This window comes from Dasypus novemcinctus, chromosome 29, assembly GCF_030445035.2.
Source record: "Dasypus novemcinctus isolate mDasNov1 chromosome 29, mDasNov1.1.hap2, whole genome shotgun sequence".
NCBI lineage: Eukaryota > Metazoa > Chordata > Mammalia > Cingulata > Dasypodidae > Dasypus > Dasypus novemcinctus.
In genome coordinates, this window is record NC_080701.1 from 32,439,434 (window position 1) to 32,456,959 (window position 17,526).

Genomic DNA, 17,526 nt, shown 5'->3' on the forward strand with positions numbered 1-17,526 from the left:
ACCTCCCTTGTTACCTCCCCCGTGGCCTGGAGCCTGATGTCAGACTTACTAGAGACCAGGCATCCCGTTGGCAAAAGCTTGTATCAAATAAGTCTTATGGAAGCTTGTTCTTTCTCCTTGTCAGATTGAATAGTCTGTGTGGGCATAATGTCTGTAAGAAATAAGTTTTTCTTTAACATCCTGTTTTTTACCATCCATAGCAACATCTTTACAAAGTACATCAGGATAATGTGTAGAATTATTATGTGTAAGTTATAGGCACTTAAGGTGAACTCCTAGAGAAATAAATGATCATGTAAGATCACACAATCCAATTTTCTAGTTCCAGAGCTTACTAGAAGTCCTAAGAATTCTTGGCAGCTGACCACTGATTTTATTATATAAACATAGGGTTTCTGTCCACCTTGACTAGTAGCTGCATCAGAAACCTATAGCCAAAGAAATGCCAAACGCTTTTTTTAAAAAAGAGATTTATTTATTTCTCTCCCCTTCCTCCCCCCCCACCAGTTGTCTGCTCTCTGTGTCCATTCGCAGTGTGTTCTTCTGTGACCGCTTCTATCCTTATCAGCGGCACAGGAATCTGTTTCTTATTGTTGCATCATCTTGCTGCGTTAGCTCTCTGTGTATGCAGCGCCACTCCTGGGCAGGCTGCACTTTCTTTAGCGCTGGGCGGCTCTCCTTACGGGGCGCACTCCTTGCATGAGTTGCTCCCGTACGCGGGGAACACCCCTGCATGGCATGGCACTCCTTGTGTGCATCAGTACTGCATATGGGCCAGCTCCACACGGGTCAAGGAGGCCCGGGGTTTGAATCGCCGACCTTCCATGTGATAGGCAGACGCCCTATCCATTGGGCCAAGTCTGCTTCCCCCAAATGCTTTTAAAAATCGTGTATATATATATATAGTGAAGTTAGTCTTCATTTTATACCTTTTCTGTATTTTTTTTCCTCTTGTATATTTTGCATTGGCTATTTCTCAGGGAAATTTACTTGGACTCTTGAAATCTGGGTTTTTAAAAAGTCAAGTTCTTAGCCTGCTCAAAATCACGTGCCATTAGTTGTCATAAGAGTTACGATCTTAATTAACTGTTTATAACTTGAATCATTTCACAATCTGAGTGTTCCTGCAATTCATTGGAAAGCATTGTTCTATTGGCTCCATACGTTCTCTTCTGAGGATTCAGCTGTTTTCAATGAGGCAATGTTTATAGTGTTTAAATGTGTGAGATCTGCTGCCAGGTTACCAGTTAATAGCTATGTACTCCTGGGCAAATTCTCAGTTTCCTTATTTGTAAAATACAAATAACAGGCCTGCCTCATAAGATCATTATGAGAATTAATTTGCCCTGGAACGGTGAGTAATGGCCTGTGGTCACGATACAAATACTACTAGTAATAGTGGGGGCAGGGTGCTGTTCTGCTGCTGCCCGTGTTGGCATGTTAGGATGTAACAATAGACAAAGAGCTTATTTGTATCACAAGATTTTAAAACTAGGAACCAGGAGATAAGGCAAGACCTTGTACAGATCCACAATCCCTCATCTGCAATTCTCAAATCCAAGAAAATGTGAAAACTAAATTTTCTCATGTTTGGCACCAGAGCTCATTTGGCAGTGAAATGTGGCATGAACTGATATGAAACCATCTTTAGTGTTTTTCTGAGCCTCCTTACTATTACTGTTCATTCTCCTCATACATTTTGCTTCAGAAATATCATAGTTGGTACTGTGTCAGAGCCCACTGAGGATTTTACATAGCATGATATGAGCATCATATTACCATACTGAAATTTGAAAATTTCTGAATTCCAAAATACGTCTGACCCCAGTGGCTTTACATAAAAGATTGTGTACCCATAAGAGCAAGTTCCAAGTTTACTGTAGTCAAGAAGAAGCCAAAGGCAGGACCCAAGAGCTCATAGAGATGAAAAGCACAGGGCTGAGAGAATCAAGAAAGACGAATGTTAAGGGTCTGGTAATTCATATTTGAAGATTTGACACAAACAGAATATACCTAAGGGAGGCTGATCTAGGGCAAAGGTATCTGCCTTCCAACCTTTTTTTATTCCTCCTTGGTTAAAAGTAGTGTCAGAATGTGGGCCTCTAGGATTGGGCACTTGGTGGCTGCAGTGATTAAGAAAAGGGAGCTGCTGCATTGGGGAATCCAGCAGGCATGTTTTAAGAGAACTGCTTTCCTTCCTCCCTTGGGAGTAGAGATGGGCTGGAAGATCCTCTGGAAGATACAGGTCTGGTCCAGCAGCAGTTGGACCAGCTGTCTACAATTGGGCGTTGTGAATATGAGAAGACATGTGCTCTCCTCGTGCAGCTGTTTGACCAGTCGGCCCAGTCCTATCAGGAGCTGCTACAGAGTGCCAGTGCCAGCCCTGTGGATATCGCAGTGCAGGAAGGTGAGTGTACAGGGCTTTGCTCCCACACTTGACACTGTAAGCAGAAGCTCTCAGAACCCCTTCACTCACTGTCACCTCTCCTTCTACCTCCTCCCACAAAAGAATTCTTTTATCACTTCCATGTATGCAAAAAAATATTCGTAAATAAGTGTGGCAAGGGACTAGGGAAGAATAGCTCCAATTATATCTGCAATGGGTATTTTTAGCTCTTAAAGTCTACATCCTGAAAATAATGATCTTGTCTTATCTAATGAATTTCCTCCTTGCTCTCGCCCTTACCAATGTAGAGTAGAATACTCTGTTAGGAAATTAAGACTCTGTGGCTTTACCACAGTGCTCTGAAGGTGAAGGAAGCTCAAAGTAAGAAATAAACCTCATAGTCAGGAATTTCTCCATGAAATTGTCTCTAGAGGTGACACTAATGGATCTTTTTCCTGTTGCAGGAAGGCTGACATGGCTGGTTTACATTATTGGAGCAGTGATTGGTGGCCGGGTTTCTTTTGCTAGCACTGATGAGCAAGATGCTATGGATGGCGAGCTTGTCTGTCGGTAAGTGTTCCCCAAGAGGATTTCCAAATACTTGCCATAGTCCCCCACTTGGGGTCCTGAGACACAGGGACTTGACATGCTCCCCATTTACAGAATATCGTCTTATGACCCTGATGCCACCATGAAATTAAAGGATTGCTATAGGTCCATATGCAGGCGTTTTTTACAAGTATAGCAAGAACTCTGCCTAATTTCTATGCTTTTGCAATAATTTAGAAAGAAAAAAAAGATGGATACAGAATTAGGAAAACCAGAGTGGGAGTAGCTTTCACTTCTATTTAACGACAGCATCTCAAATTTAGTGAAATGTGAGCTGCTTTTACCAAATGAAAATAAGCCTAAAAGGAAATTATAGTATCTTCGAATATCCCCCCAAAGATGGAATTAGATTTCCAATAGCCTTTTAAATCTCTTGGCCATACAAGAGTTCAAGTTATTTTGTGTGTAATTCTCTCTTCTTTAAACCTTTAAATGAGCATAGTTCATTTAAAACCTATATTTCTAAGTTGAAGGGAAGAAAAAAAGGGCTAGCATAGAAATAAAAAGGCAGGGTTTCAGGGTTTGTTTTGTTGTTGTTGTTTTATTTTTAAGTAACACTTTATTAAAGTTAATAGATCACATAGAACAATACATTAAAAAAACATAAGAGGTTCCCTGGGGGGGGTTGTTTGTTTGTTTTTTTAATATGCTAAAGCAGAGGTTCTCAAACCTTGGTCTCAAAGCTACTTTACCCTCTTAAAAATTGAGAAAAAAAATTGAGGACCTCAAAGAACTTTTGTTTGAATGGGTTATATCAGTATTTACTGTACTAGAAATTAAAACTGATGAATTGCTAAAATATTAATTTAAAAATAAGCTCATGACATGTTAACATAAATATATTTTTATGAAAATTTTCTCCAAAGTATTAATGAGAAGTGTGGTTTTGTTTTACATATTTGTAAGTCTTTCTGATTTCTGGCTTAATAGAAGACAGCTGGATTGTCATAGCTGCTTCCACATTCAGTCTGTTGTGACATCACACATCTTGTAACCTCTAGAAAACCCCACCATACCTTCACCTGAGAATGCGAGTGAAAAGGGCACGTAATGTCTTCATGTTTTTATGAAAATGGTTTTGTGACCTTGCAGAGAACTGCTACCCGTCAAATGCTCTCCTTAGAGATGAACACATTTGAACATAATGGCTTAGAATTTATTACTGCCCAGACATCTCACTTAGAAAACTGAAATATATTTCTCATTCTTTGGAAAATCCCATTTGTCTCTTTCCCACCCCCATTTTCTTTATCAGATGCCCATTTGCCCTTAGGTGCCTTAATCCTGACAAACATCTCCATGGCATTATCCCATCTGCCTTTTTTTTTAAGGATTGAGCAAAGATTTAATAAGGAGGAAAATCTAATGCCTGAGTTTAGATAAGACAGTGTCTTGCCAGCTGGTTCTCAACTTGAGAGTTCAGCACAATGATTGAGTCTGATTGACTCATGATAGGTCACAAAGAGTTTGTTACCTTTTCTCACACTGGCAACAAGTCAGATGCCTCGCTTGTAATAACATCATTCCTATTCATGCAACATTCACTCACTTGCATTTAATATGCTTTCTTTTGGAGGGAGGGTTGTAGAGAAAAAGGGATGAAGTCACAGCTGGCATATCTGGACTGTCCCTCGAAGTGTGGGCTACTGCCTGTGAACATCATCCTTCACATGTCTCTGTTCCTTTCATGGCTCTGTGGGAGAAAAGATCGAGTCCAGTCTCTCTCATTTTATAGGTGAAAAATTGAGGCTTTACCCACCCTCTCAAGTTTTGAGGAAGACCATTACCCTTCAAACCAGTGTTTTTGTTTCTTTTTTAAGCTGATTATGAGTTCTGCCGCAATCTACAATCTCAGTGAAAAAAGAAAGTATTAAATATCTAGTCATTCACTCCTCAGCTCTTGTTCCAGTGGGACAGAAATGAAATGGAGAATTTTACTCCCTCAACAGCTTCGAGCCGTCAGAGAATGCCTTTCAGATAGGATGGGAAGGAGAGGAGGCCTGTCTGACTCTTCGGGGTAGGCTGGATTTTTCAGTGACCAGGATATCTGCTGTTGAGAGTATCATTGCTCCTCTTCCCCTAGGGTGCTCCAGCTGATGAACCTAACAGATTCTCGCTTGGCTCAGGCGGGTAACGAGAAGCTAGAACTGGCCATGCTGAGCTTTTTTGAACAGTTTCGTAAGATCTACATTGGGGACCAGGTGCAGAAATCCTCTAAGGTAATAGAGACTCTCAGTTAGCTCCATTTAGTTCTCCTTCCTCATTTGTGGAATTGCGGATCGAGGGAAATAGTTCATAGTAGTTCAGATATGGCCTCCAAATTTTAGTTATCAGGGAGTCCAAATATCTCCTCGATCTATAGAATTCTGGGAGTTTCATCAAAGAACTGGGCCCATTTCTCTAGTGGGCCATATGCTTAACAAATGGCCAGTCAAAACATCTGGTTTTGGTTGTTCCCTCCAATTGGCAGTTCTTAGTAGATTCTGGGCATGAATGAATGTTAAGAACAGCAGAAGGTTTGGGCAGTCTCTTTGTAATCTCAGGGTCAGAGGGACCAACAAGATAGCTCAGCATCTATCCAGTATTCAGTAATATTTAGAAACTAGCTCACCCCTTCAATAAAATCTTCCCCAGCATTGTTGTCCATTGTTCTCCCAACGTCTGGCCCCGTGAGTGTGGAACAAAAATAATACAGGGATGTGATTGTTCTAATCCATATTTCCTTCCCCTAACACATCACCAGCTGTATCGACGACTCTCGGAAGTTCTGGGTTTGAATGATGAGACCATGGTCCTTAGCGTCTTCATAGGAAAAATGTAAGTGTTTTAGCTTGCCATCAGCAAGAATCCCTTAAAATCCTGTTGCAATTGTAGAATGTGAACTTGGCATTGTGCTGCCAGTGCCTTGGTTTTCCAGCATTGATCGTTTGCGTCAGAAAATTGTGCATTTGAGTGTGTGACAACCTGTGCTTAGAGATATGGCCCGGCCCCAGAGCATTCCAGGCTTACACAGGAAAGGATTTTTGTTGCTATGGAATCTCATCTTGAGCCCCTGGAGTCACGGGGTGAAGCCCCTATTGTGGCATTAGCAAAGTGGCCTCCCCAGTGATGGGTGGTCAGCCTCTCACCTGACTTGGCTGTGCTGCAAGGGATGCCCCGAGGAGGCCTTCACTTTCCGGTGCTCGTTTTCACTAGTTATGTCCCAAGAGGAGATTCCTGCTGCTTTAAAATAGACTTCTTCCTCAGGAAGCATCACCCTTTCAGAGTTTTGCGTCTCCTAAACCTAATGATATTATTTGAACTATCTTCAAAGTTGAATCTCCTAATTGGCCTTTTTTCTTTTTTCTTTTTCTTTCTTTTCTTTTTTTTTTTAAGTTTTGCCCCTTTGGTTACATTTCCTCTTTTAGGAGCTTGATTTATTAAAGCACACACTAGAAGCCAAATATATTACCCAGGGCTTTGTGCAAAGTAACATTTTGCTTCCTTCCAACTATCCCAACCCTGTACACTCATATCCATGAGCTGGTTAATAATTTAAGATGAAAAAAGCAAAGGGGGTCTAAAGGACTCTCCCACCCCAGAATCCAGAAGCAAGGGCTACTAGAATTCTGCAGCTGACAGTGGATGGTGCAGGTGCAGAATTGCATACGTCTGCATGTTATCACTGCCGCAGAAATCTCTTACCCTTGCTGCAGAAATCAGCCCTGGAGTGCCCCCAGAATTCCAAGGGCCTGGGTATGGGCCAGTGTAGCTTTGGAACCAAGTAGTGAAGATTATCTGAAGGATAATTTTTCTAGTCAACCAAATGTAAGTACGGAGATTTTATACCCATTTTTTGTGGTTGTGATGTCTGTGAATTGGTGATGGAGATGTGTGGTGACTTTTGATTGATGGTTTTCTTCTTCTCCCAACCCTCAAGGAAACCAGGGAAATCAAAAGTGTCTCCTGTTTTTTTCTCTTTTTGTCCTGCAGCATCACCAACTTGAAGTACTGGGGCCGTTGTGAACCAATCACCTCCAAGACACTGCAGCTTCTCAATGACCTCTCCATTGGATATCCTTTTCTAAGATAGCTTCTGTATACAGAAGAAATCATGGTCTCTGCTTTCGACAGTTTAATTTTGTCTTATTGTGTTCTCAAGGCTCTTCATTTTCCTAGGAGCCAAGGCAACACCCTAACAAAATGCAGGAATAATTCCAGACCCCCAAAATGAGCCAGTATATACCCTAATAGTTCACTACAGATTTCTCGCTGGCTGCCTATAGTCTAGAAATATCCAGTCGATCTGTTTCACAGGTATACCTATACATACTTGGTATGTGGCCAAGATTTTAGCATCCTCAGTGGAGGCAACATCCTTCTTGGATTGTCCTGTCAACTGCTTGGTAGAAACATCCTGATTATAAGCTTCTCAATAAAAGAAGTGGCTGCACTTCCTCCTGACTTGGATTAGGTCTGGCTCTAAAATTTGAATTGTTGTAGGACAGTCTTTCACAACCAGGGTTCTGCAAGAGAATTAAACCCTATAAAGAGTACAGCGATGGGGTTGGGGCAGGGGGAGGTTATTTTGAGTGACTTTTTTCTCAGTTCTCTCAAAGATTGTACATAGCTAGCACCATTTCTAAATGCATAGGCAAGAAATAAATTCATTACACACATGGATACCTTAGGCAAGGTATTAGGGCTTTATTCTCTATTTGAAACCCTGTTGAGAAAAGCTACTCTAGGAGAGTCATGATTCTTGGGGAAAACTGCTGGTTTTTTTCTTATTTTCCTTTAGCTAGGAGTTTGATAGGGGTAATCTCTTATTGGCAAGCTAAATACTGATTAGAAAAGAATACTTACAAGAGAACAGATTTTGTTCTCTTTGACAGTGGCATACTCACACAGTTAAGAAAAATAAGATGTTTGGGTATGAAATTCATGGTAAAGAAAGAAATTATAATGTGTCCTGGAGAATTTCCATCTCCCTTAAATGTTGTTGGGTTGCCTCCCACTTTCCTTGACCTTCTGCCGTTGTCTTTACGTACAGCAGCGTAAGGAAGCTAGTGAAGCTCAGTGCGGTGCAGTTCATGCTGAACAATCACACGGTGAGTGGCTGGACCCCTTCCTGCGACTGATCTCCAGCTACCCACGCGCAGGTTCTCAGTACATAAAGCAGATGTTCTAATTGAGGTTCTTGGTGCTACTGTAGCAAAAGACTTATTCCCTGACTCATACCACATTGCCAGATTAGGTTTTTCCAAAAAGTTGATCCTGTCCTATTATACTTTCTTCCATCAGAGCTGCTCTTTGGGATCCAGATGATCTGAGTTATGGTGAAGTCACCTTCTACTATTATTCATAGTTCAGATAAATTAGTTGTAGGTAACAACAGTAACAAAAATACCTCCTCAGATCCTTAAGGTATGACCATGTGGCCATTAGCTTGAAAAGGCTCAGTAATTCCAGAATTACTGGCTTGCATTTGACTCTAACCTATGTTTTTATCATTTATCTTGTTTTCTTTTTTCCAACAGAGCGAGCACTTTTCATTTTTGGGTATTAACAATCAGTCCAACCTGACGGACATGCGGTGTCGGACTACCTTCTACACAGCACTTGGGCGTCTCCTCATGGTGGATTTAGGTACTGCAGTAAACCCTAGAGGCTTATGAAATCATCTGGCACTGCTCTAAATTTTCATTTGAGGATAGAGAAGTAGATATAGGGGAGGTCTTTTCAGTTGTTTCAATAGTAACAAAACTGTCTGAAATAGCAGTTTGATTTCACCAAAAACAGATCATGATGTCATGATCTCTGTAACTGGAAGAGAATATTATACCTCTGAAGTTTCTATCTGATATGCAGTGGTCTTACAAATCTATTCATTTTCCTTATCTGTAAAATAAGGGGATTGAGATCAACATTCCTAATTAATGTCTTTGGCCACCCCGCCTTCCCATGTTGAGGTACAACCCCCTTAGATGGTCTCCAGAACTGTTATAAACCAGTTCACTAACACATTCGAGCCCGGAGGGCTTCATCACCTTTCTAGTTCTAGTTGTGATATTAGTAGTTTGGGGTTCCCTAATAACTGTTCAGTGATGTCATTATTAATTTTGAGCTATTGAAATTTTATGCTCCTAAATGAAAAGGATTACTGAAAAAAGGAAAATAAGTGAGTAAAGCCTCAAGCACCTGACTCAGTTGAGTCTCATCTAGTCCTCATACACCAGGTTCAGTCCTTTTCCAACTGGCTATAGTTCTCACTTAAGGAAAAACCAATAATATTGTGCTTTATATACATATGAACCTCGGGTATTATTGGCCAGTCATAAAAAAAAATAAGGCATCCCTGGGCCAGATGATTTCTGTAGTTTTCTAGTTTAAAAATTACGCTTTACAGATATTTTATTCTTAAATTACTGCTACTATCTGTTGGGATAATAAAGGAATCCCCTTTAAATTATCCTTGTATCTGATCACCTTTCATCCCATTTTCTTTTGCTTGCAACTTTGACTTTTTTATTTTGGGGTCAACTCTGGCTTGTTTCCCTTACAGGAGAGGATGAAGATCAGTATGAGCAGTTCATGCTCCCACTCACAGCAGCATTTGAGGCTGTGGCCCAGATGTTTAGCACTAATACATTCAACGAGCAAGAGGCAAAGGTGAGTCCTTTACCCACTAACTGATGAGTTCCTCGTTGGGGGCAATCTCTGATAGCCTGGATTAACTAACGCTACAGAAGGTAGTGCTGATCCATTATTTTTTCTAAAGTTCATCTGTTGATGATAAATGTTTTAGTTTATTCTCTTGGGCTCCTGGAATTTTGAAATAGACGGACCAATAAAGAGTCCAAACTCTTGTTTTTGTGTTAAAAGTATATTCTCAAGCAGCTCTTAGAATTTTGGGATCTAAGTTTTCAAATGTGTTAGCATAAAGTTATAGTTTTCTCGTTGCCTTTTTAATGCCTGTTATAACATTAATTATGTCCCTTTTTCATTTTTAATATTATCTATTAGAGTTTTCTCTTTATCCTCTTGATCACTCTTGCCAGAGATTTGTCAGTTTTATTAGTCTTTGAAAGAAGAAAACATTTTTTGGCTTTAATTATTTTATCTGTGCTTTCTGTTTAATTTTTGCTTTTATTCTATTTTCTTTCTTATATTTTCCTTGGAGTTGTTCTTTTGTTCTAACTTCTTAACTTTTTAACTGTTCTAAGACTGTTTCTTTAGGTATGTCTTTCCACAAGCTTTGATGTGTAACACTTTTATTATTCAGGTTCTTATATTTTCTAATTTCCATTAAGATTTCTTCTTTGACACGAGTAATTTACTAATAGAAGGGTTTTTGAATTTCCATATATATGGAATTTTAAAGTTACTTTTTAGTTATTGATTTCTGGCTCTCAGAATTGTCATCTATTGAATTTTGTTTTCCTGCTCTTTTTATTTCACACACACCTGCTCTCTTGACCAAGATCAAAAGATACTAGGATATTAATCCTCGAAGGACTTTTTACAGTGTTTTTGAGAACACCAAGACCCAATTAAAGAGACACCAAAAAACCAGGATTACAGCCATTTAAAAATGCCAGTTTTACTTCACATTCTAAATTTCTCCTTCATTTCACCTTTGGAAAGCCTCTTAGCTTTCCTCCTTCAAATCGGCAGAGAAGTCAGATAGCAACACTGCTTTGTCCAACTTTCTCTTTTGCCTTTCTCCTTGTGTTCTGAAGTCTGAGACAGGTACCATTCAGAGTTAGGGTTGATGTATATGACCTACTAGAAGCTGAGGCTTAGAGCAGCAACCAGTTTATCAAGGTCTTGATTGAGGGATATTTTAAGTCTTTTAGGATAACCACATCTTGAAATTGAAAATTGAGCTTATAGTATCAGCTTAGGAATAGAACTGTTTGCTTAAAGGAGGGTGTTAACAAATGAGTCAGGACACCCAAACAGGCTTCCTCCCAGAGCATACTGATGACTGCTTTTTAGATCAGGCTTATTATTGTTCAGCGCTCACAAGTAAAAGTTCCAAATGAGGAAGAGTGCGCTACAATAGTAATTTAATAGAATATTGGATTTGGAGTCTTGGTGCTTTGCATCCTAATCCTAGCCCTTTTACCATCTAACAACATGACCCTGGGAAGGTTGCTTGACCTCTTTAGGCCTCAGTCTTTTTTCTGTAAAAGAATATAGTACTTTCCAGCTCTTTGTTTTGACACCTCAGCTTTTTCCCAGACATTGCCACCAAAAGGGCAGGTCCCAGGTAGACTACCCTCTTTGTTCTCCTTTGAGTTCCTATGGTGTTGATGCCTTTGTGTGATTGGGACAGTACCAGGCCTTTGGGGTATGTGACTCTTCTACCCTATCTTGTCTGAATAGGCCTTTCTGCTTTTCCACTTTTTACAAGAGTTATCATGGTAATATCTTAAAACTTTATCAACCTCTCCTTTTGCTTTGATGGGCCAGGAACCATCCCAATTTCTTAGTATAACAAATTTCCAAAACTAATTTCCCAAGTGAATGGATTCCACTCTAGCACGGAAGAGACTGATCCAGAATATTTGGGAAGGAGTATTTGTTGAATGATGGGAAGAAGAATTTGATTATAGGTATGTAAAGGGCATTTATAGTTTTTGTTTTTCTATTTTAACATATTTTTCCTTCTACTGCAGCGAACTCTAGTCGGCCTAGTAAGAGACCTGAGAGGGATAGCATTCGCCTTCAATGCCAAGACCAGCTTCATGATGCTGTTCGAATGGATGTATCCTAACTCAGAGTGAAGTGTGAATGGGTGATGGAATAATTGGGACAGAGAAAGGGCAGAGGCAGAGAATGTAAAGAATTATCCAAAAGGCCTGCCACTTATGTCCTGCATGCTGCCACTCCACAGTGGTCTAATGATATAATGTCTGGTCACTGGCACTGGGAAATGAGGGAGGTAGTTTGCAGATTACTCTTTAGGGTCACATGAAAATGCCTGTGGAACAGTATCACTGTGGAACTGCTCCACATGCCAGTCCACTTAAAAAGACGGCCTAACTAGGAATTAGGAAGTCTCCCTTCCTACTTACTTCATGAAACAAAATCTGAGTGCCTCTGTTGCTCCAATGATTATAATATGTAAGGAAAATAGCTGACCCCTTATCCTATAGAAGTGGTGAAGATAAATAATGGTATCTATAATTGTGCTCCTCAGAAGAAAGGCATTATGTAAATTAAAATGTATTATTAGATTCTCATTACAGGTTAAAGGGCAGTCACATTAGCGCCTTCTGGTTAGAAAGACAAAAAGAGGCAGGAAATTAGAGAACTATAATTTGGAAAATTTGGCCTTGGCTAGCACTGAGAAATTAAATCCTGAACCTTTCTGGATTCACCAATTCTTCCTTAGCTTCTCGTTTACAGATATCCATCTTACATGCCAATTCTCCAGCGGGCAGTTGAGCTGTGGTACCATGATCCAGCCTGTACCACACCTGTGCTCAAGCTGATGGCGGAGCTAGTTCATAACAGGTAATTGGGTACAACTGCCCTTTTACCTGAGAAAGCCCTAGGAGAATTCGATTTATCTAGCGTCTCAGGCAGATTATGGAAGATTTTAAGATGCGCTGCCATTAAAATTTGAAAACCTCTAAAAATGTGTGGCTTTGTTCATTTTAAATAAGGATATCCTCAGCCACTCAAAGCCTTCACTGCTTAAAACTTTTGAGAGGCTCAAGGTGTTCATTCTTACAAGAAGTGAATTTGGCAACCAAGATTCTGCTCTCCCTTTTCACAGACATAAAACTTAACTTTTGGTAAAGCTGCCTGGTTCATCACATTTCACAGTTAGAGGCAATTGTGAGTAATGCAGGATGAATTAGAATACCCTTTCTTAGAGAGGTATTTATTAGGCAAATTGCAGCTGGATTGGTAAAAAATTTACCTAAGAAGAAAGCAAAAAGGGTTCCAAAATACCAAAGTTTAGACATGCCCAGCAATTTTAGGGATGAATAAAAAGAAAAATCGAGCACCTGGCTTTGCTAAGATTTCCAGTGTGTGCATCTGCCTTTCATAAGGCTCTTGAGAGAATTCATAATTTTTAAAACTACCTTAGTGAAGGAGTGGGTAATACTCAAAGAGGCCATAGCCTCCCACGAGGTTTATATTCAAGAGTTATTTATTTATAAAATAGACACTTGGGAGCATCTATTCTTTCCCAAGCACTTTCCTAGCTACTGTGCAAGACAAAATCTCTGCCGTTTTGAATGTAATATTCTGTAGGGAAGACAAATAAAAACAAGTACAGAAGATAAATTCAGACAATGCTCAGTGCTATGAAAAAAGTAAAACAAGGTAATGGAATAAAGAGGACCTTAAAGAATAAGTCAGGGAAGGCCTCTCTGAGAAGCTTATACTTAACCTGAGATCTGAATGACCAAAAAAAAACAAAAAACAAAAAAACCCAACCCTGCAAAGAAAAAAAGAAAAGGAGCAGAGTATTCTAAATAGAAAACCACTGCAAGAGCCCCAAGGTGGGCGAGCGCCTGAGTCTGTGCCGCGGTGCAGGCTGCGGCTGCAGCGCGGTGGTGATGAGCACCGCAGTGGAGCCATCGGGCAGAGGCCCGGCCACCCCACCTTGCTTCAGCAGAAGGGAGGAGGATACGTTTACTCCCGCTGCAGGGGCGCTGATCTAGTATTTTAAACGAGATTAAAAGAACCTCATTTACATTTTTAAAGGTATCATTCTGACTGATGAATTGTACTATAGGGGTGCAAGAGTGGAAGCCGGGAGACCATACAGGAAGTGGATGGGTTCAGGGCATATTTTAGAGCTAGATCTCGATGGATTAGACATGGGTGGGAAGGAAAGAAGAGTCAAGGAGAACTCTTTGAGGCCTTACAGTCGGAGTCAAATGGAGCTCACTAAAAGGTAGAGCAGAAAAAAGGTGTTCTGGTGTGGTGAACAGAATCAACTCAAAACTGATTTGCCTTTTAAATTTTTCCATTCCTGCCTGACTTCTGTTGCACCATTCCAAGTCATTTTTCATCTTTGCATGCTTTCTCTTATAATCCTTTTTACCATTCCCTTAGTTACCACTGAAGGCATAAAAGTAGATATAAATTAATGGCTGAGGGGCTATGAGTTAGTGGCACCAGGAAGTAACTGTGGATGAAGCTGTACTTTAATCAAATGACATTTGAGAATTTTAAGAGGGTAGTTTTCTCTGCTGCCTCTTTTTTGTTTCTCTGAAATGTTTTCTAAATGGAGCAGCAGAACCTGGGTCTATTATGTTGGTATTCAGGGTACAGGCTTCATCACTGGTTAAGCATCTTTGACTAATTGGGTTTTTTTTCACATTAGGATAGGTAATCTATACCTTAGTGCAGAAGGAATCCTCCAGGGTACTCATAATAAGGCCTGAAGAGCCTCTCTCTTCCCCAGTCTTCCAGCAACAGACCTCTAACTGTTTCTACTTCTGTGTTCTCTGCTCAGATCCCAGCGACTACAGTTTGATGTCTCCTCTCCCAATGGCATCTTACTATTCCGAGAAACCAGCAAGATGATAACAATGTATGGTGAGTGCTTTAAAAGAGCATCACCCCTGGAAGTATTCCCCCTCCGCCACCATGCTGTGTCACCGTACTGTGCTCGTAGGCTAGCCCCGGCAACAGCCAGGGCGCCATGCCCAGGAGCTTGTTGTGCTCCTCATAGGTGTGCATCAGAGTGCCGGCAGAAACCAAGAGCCTGCTGGGATTGTATGCCTTTGAAATAGGAAGGCTGAGTTGGTATATAAATCATTGGTTATACTGTGGTTGAATAAACATTTATATATATATACGTTACATGTCTCTTCAGGCAATCGCATCCTGACGCTAGGAGAGGTCCCAAAGGATCAGGTCTATGCACTGAAGCTCAAGGGCATCTCCATTTGCTTCTCCATGCTGAAGGCTGCTCTCAGTGGAAGTTATGTCAATTTTGGAGTCTTCCGTCTCTATGGAGACGATGCCCTGGACAATGCTCTACAGACCTTCATCAAGCTGCTCCTCTCTATACCCCACAGTGATCTCCTGGTAAGCCTCAAGCTTCGCTGACAAGATCTAGCCCCTCATCACATCCTGTCTTTTTTTTTTTCATCTGACACCATGATACATTATTTCTCAGGAGATACTATAAGCAAAACCGTTTCTGCTATAACTGGGTCTTTTGTTTTCCCATCTGAAGAAACTAAGCTATTTTACTTCAAGATCGTGCCCCAAGCATGCTAAAGCACACGTGCCTCAGCTGATTTTCCTCTTCCTCTTGTCCCCCAGGATTACCCCAAGCTCAGCCAGTCTTATTATTCATTACTGGAAGTCCTGACCCAGGACCATATGAACTTTATTGCAAGCCTGGAACCTCACGTCATCATGTATATTCTCTCTTCCATTTCTGAAGGACTTACTGCACTTGGTAAGCATTCTGGGTTGGGTGGCTGTTTGGTTGGTAGATTTTTCTATTTAAACAGAAGGGAAGCATCTTGCCCCAGTGTCCAACAGGATTACTGCTTTGGGGAGTTGGCCATAACGACAGAGTACATAACTCGTGGGTATATTCTCATGCAGCAAATATTTATTGATCTCCTCCTAAGTAGCAGGCACTGTGCTAGGAACTGAAATGCAGTACTTAACAGCATATAGTCCCTAGCCTTAAGGAGCTTTTTGTCTAGTGGATGAAAAGGTCACATACTGGCAATTGCCTGTTTACTATACTTAAGTACTGTAGTAGAGGCAAGTACAGAGTGCTGCAGGGGTCCTCAGGAAGAATATCTCAACTCCTAGTTTTGAGGAGATGGGGTCAAGGAAGGCTTGCTGGAAGAATTGGCATTAAAATGTAAACCAAAAAGCTGAACAGGTGGAGTGTTCCTAGCAGCAGGAACAGCAGGTACTATTACCTATAAGCTAGAAAGAAAAAGGAAATCCAGGTGGTCGGCACACTACTGCAGGAGAGTTGGGGAGAAATGAAATGAAGCTGTAGAGATAAGCAGCAGCAAATTGGGACATCACAAAGGGGACCCTTAAAAAGCATATCAGGGTGTTTAGGCTCTATCATGGGGCAGTGGAAGCTGTGGAAGGGTTTGAAGCAGCTAGCTCCGGAAGTTGTTTCAGCTGGTTCCTGTCAGCCATTCTGTTTCCAGGTTACTTTGGTGTGTGTGTTCAGAGAATAAAACATATTTTTATATTCAGCTGAGCAAAACATAAATAGGAAGATTAAGTTGGCCCTCAAATAACCATGATACATTGCAAATGCACATACAACTATCTACACCTCTTTGCCATTTCTTTGATATGCATTGACTTCATAGCCGTACCTAGTACATTTCAGGCAAGGTATCAAACTTTTCTTGGGAGGCTGTTTATAGCTTCTTGGAAATAGAGGGGCCTCTGCATAAAATGGACCCCTTAAAAAGCAGAACATAGTTTACTCCTTTGAGGGCTTACCCCTTCGTTCTCTGGCATCTGCCTCCCCTGGTCAAGCTCAGATTGTGCTGCAGTGTTTCCTCTATGAATGCTTAGATGAGTCCCTGGCTCTCCCTCCCCTAACTTCTCCCCAGGGGTGCTTTGGAGATAAACAAAAAATACAGTGCCGCCCTCTAATAAATTGTGGGCTTGCGGATTTTATTATACTGGGTATTTGATGGCATCTCCCAGGTAATTCAGAATATCGGCTCACATCTCAGACTTCTTGGGTTCAAACCGCATTCTATTCTAATTTGTAACAGTATGATCTTGGCACAGTCTCAAAACCCTTCCAAACTTTGGTTTCCTCATTTGTAAAATGGAATACCTACCTCATGGTGTTCTCATAAGGGTAAATTAAAGATAATACCTGTAAAACATTTAACTTCATATGACACAAAAGGAACACTTGCTGAATGTAAACTATATTTTGATATTTTTTTATGAAGCAGAAAAAAACATATCCACAACACACGAGTCAGTAATTTTCCAGATTATTTATTTTTATTCTCTATTACCACACACTCAAACTTAGAAACTGGGCCTTGCTGTACTGTGAAGATACGAGGTGTACAGGAAGCATTCTGAGCAGTGGCCTCAGCTCGGTCCGTCTTCTGGGTACCTGTATGGGATCTCAGCTTGGGGCAGAGGAATCCATGTTTGCCCAAGGCACCCTCAGCAGCTCAGCATCCCTGCTTTACTCCAGCCCTGCCCTTCCTCCTTCCAGACACCATGGTATGCACTGGCTGCTGCTCTTGCCTGGACCACATTGTGACATACCTCTTCAAGCAGCTGTCACGTAGCACCAAGAAGAGGACGACCCCCCTGAACCAGGAGAGTGACCGTTTTCTGCATATCATGCAGCAGCATCCAGAGATGATCCAGCAGGTAAGGAGCTTGAGGGTTTTGAAGAAGTGACAGGTATGCTACAGTGGAAGAAATCTCTGGGAGAGAGAGGAGACAAAGCAAGGTGATGAGTTGGACTGACATCTCCTTGAGTGAATAATGTTGGAGTGAACTTATTCCTTGAAACTGTAGTTGATTTTGAGAGTTTGCTGAGT

General features: G+C 41.0%; 1 protein-coding gene across 4 annotated transcripts in view; it reads left to right on the forward strand.

Annotated features, from left to right (window-relative positions):
• XPO7 (exportin 7) overlaps positions 1-17,526 on the forward strand; it is a 71,486-nt gene that overhangs the window by 49,826 nt on the left and 4,134 nt on the right. For all 4 annotated transcript variants that reach the window (XM_058289825.2, XM_058289824.2, XM_012525821.3 and 1 more), the window contains exons 12-25: positions 2,214-2,407; positions 2,851-2,956; positions 5,079-5,214; positions 5,739-5,812; positions 6,968-7,048; positions 8,022-8,085; positions 8,515-8,623; positions 9,540-9,646; positions 11,659-11,747; positions 12,392-12,499; positions 14,463-14,545; positions 14,826-15,040; positions 15,281-15,419; positions 17,193-17,353. In XM_058289825.2, the coding sequence (XP_058145808.1) occupies positions 2,214-2,407; positions 2,851-2,956; positions 5,079-5,214; positions 5,739-5,812; positions 6,968-7,048; positions 8,022-8,085; positions 8,515-8,623; positions 9,540-9,646; positions 11,659-11,747; positions 12,392-12,499; positions 14,463-14,545; positions 14,826-15,040; positions 15,281-15,419; positions 17,193-17,353 (1,666 nt within the window). The remainder of the gene's footprint in view (positions 1-2,213; positions 2,408-2,850; positions 2,957-5,078; positions 5,215-5,738; positions 5,813-6,967; positions 7,049-8,021; positions 8,086-8,514; positions 8,624-9,539; positions 9,647-11,658; positions 11,748-12,391; positions 12,500-14,462; positions 14,546-14,825; positions 15,041-15,280; positions 15,420-17,192; positions 17,354-17,526) is intronic.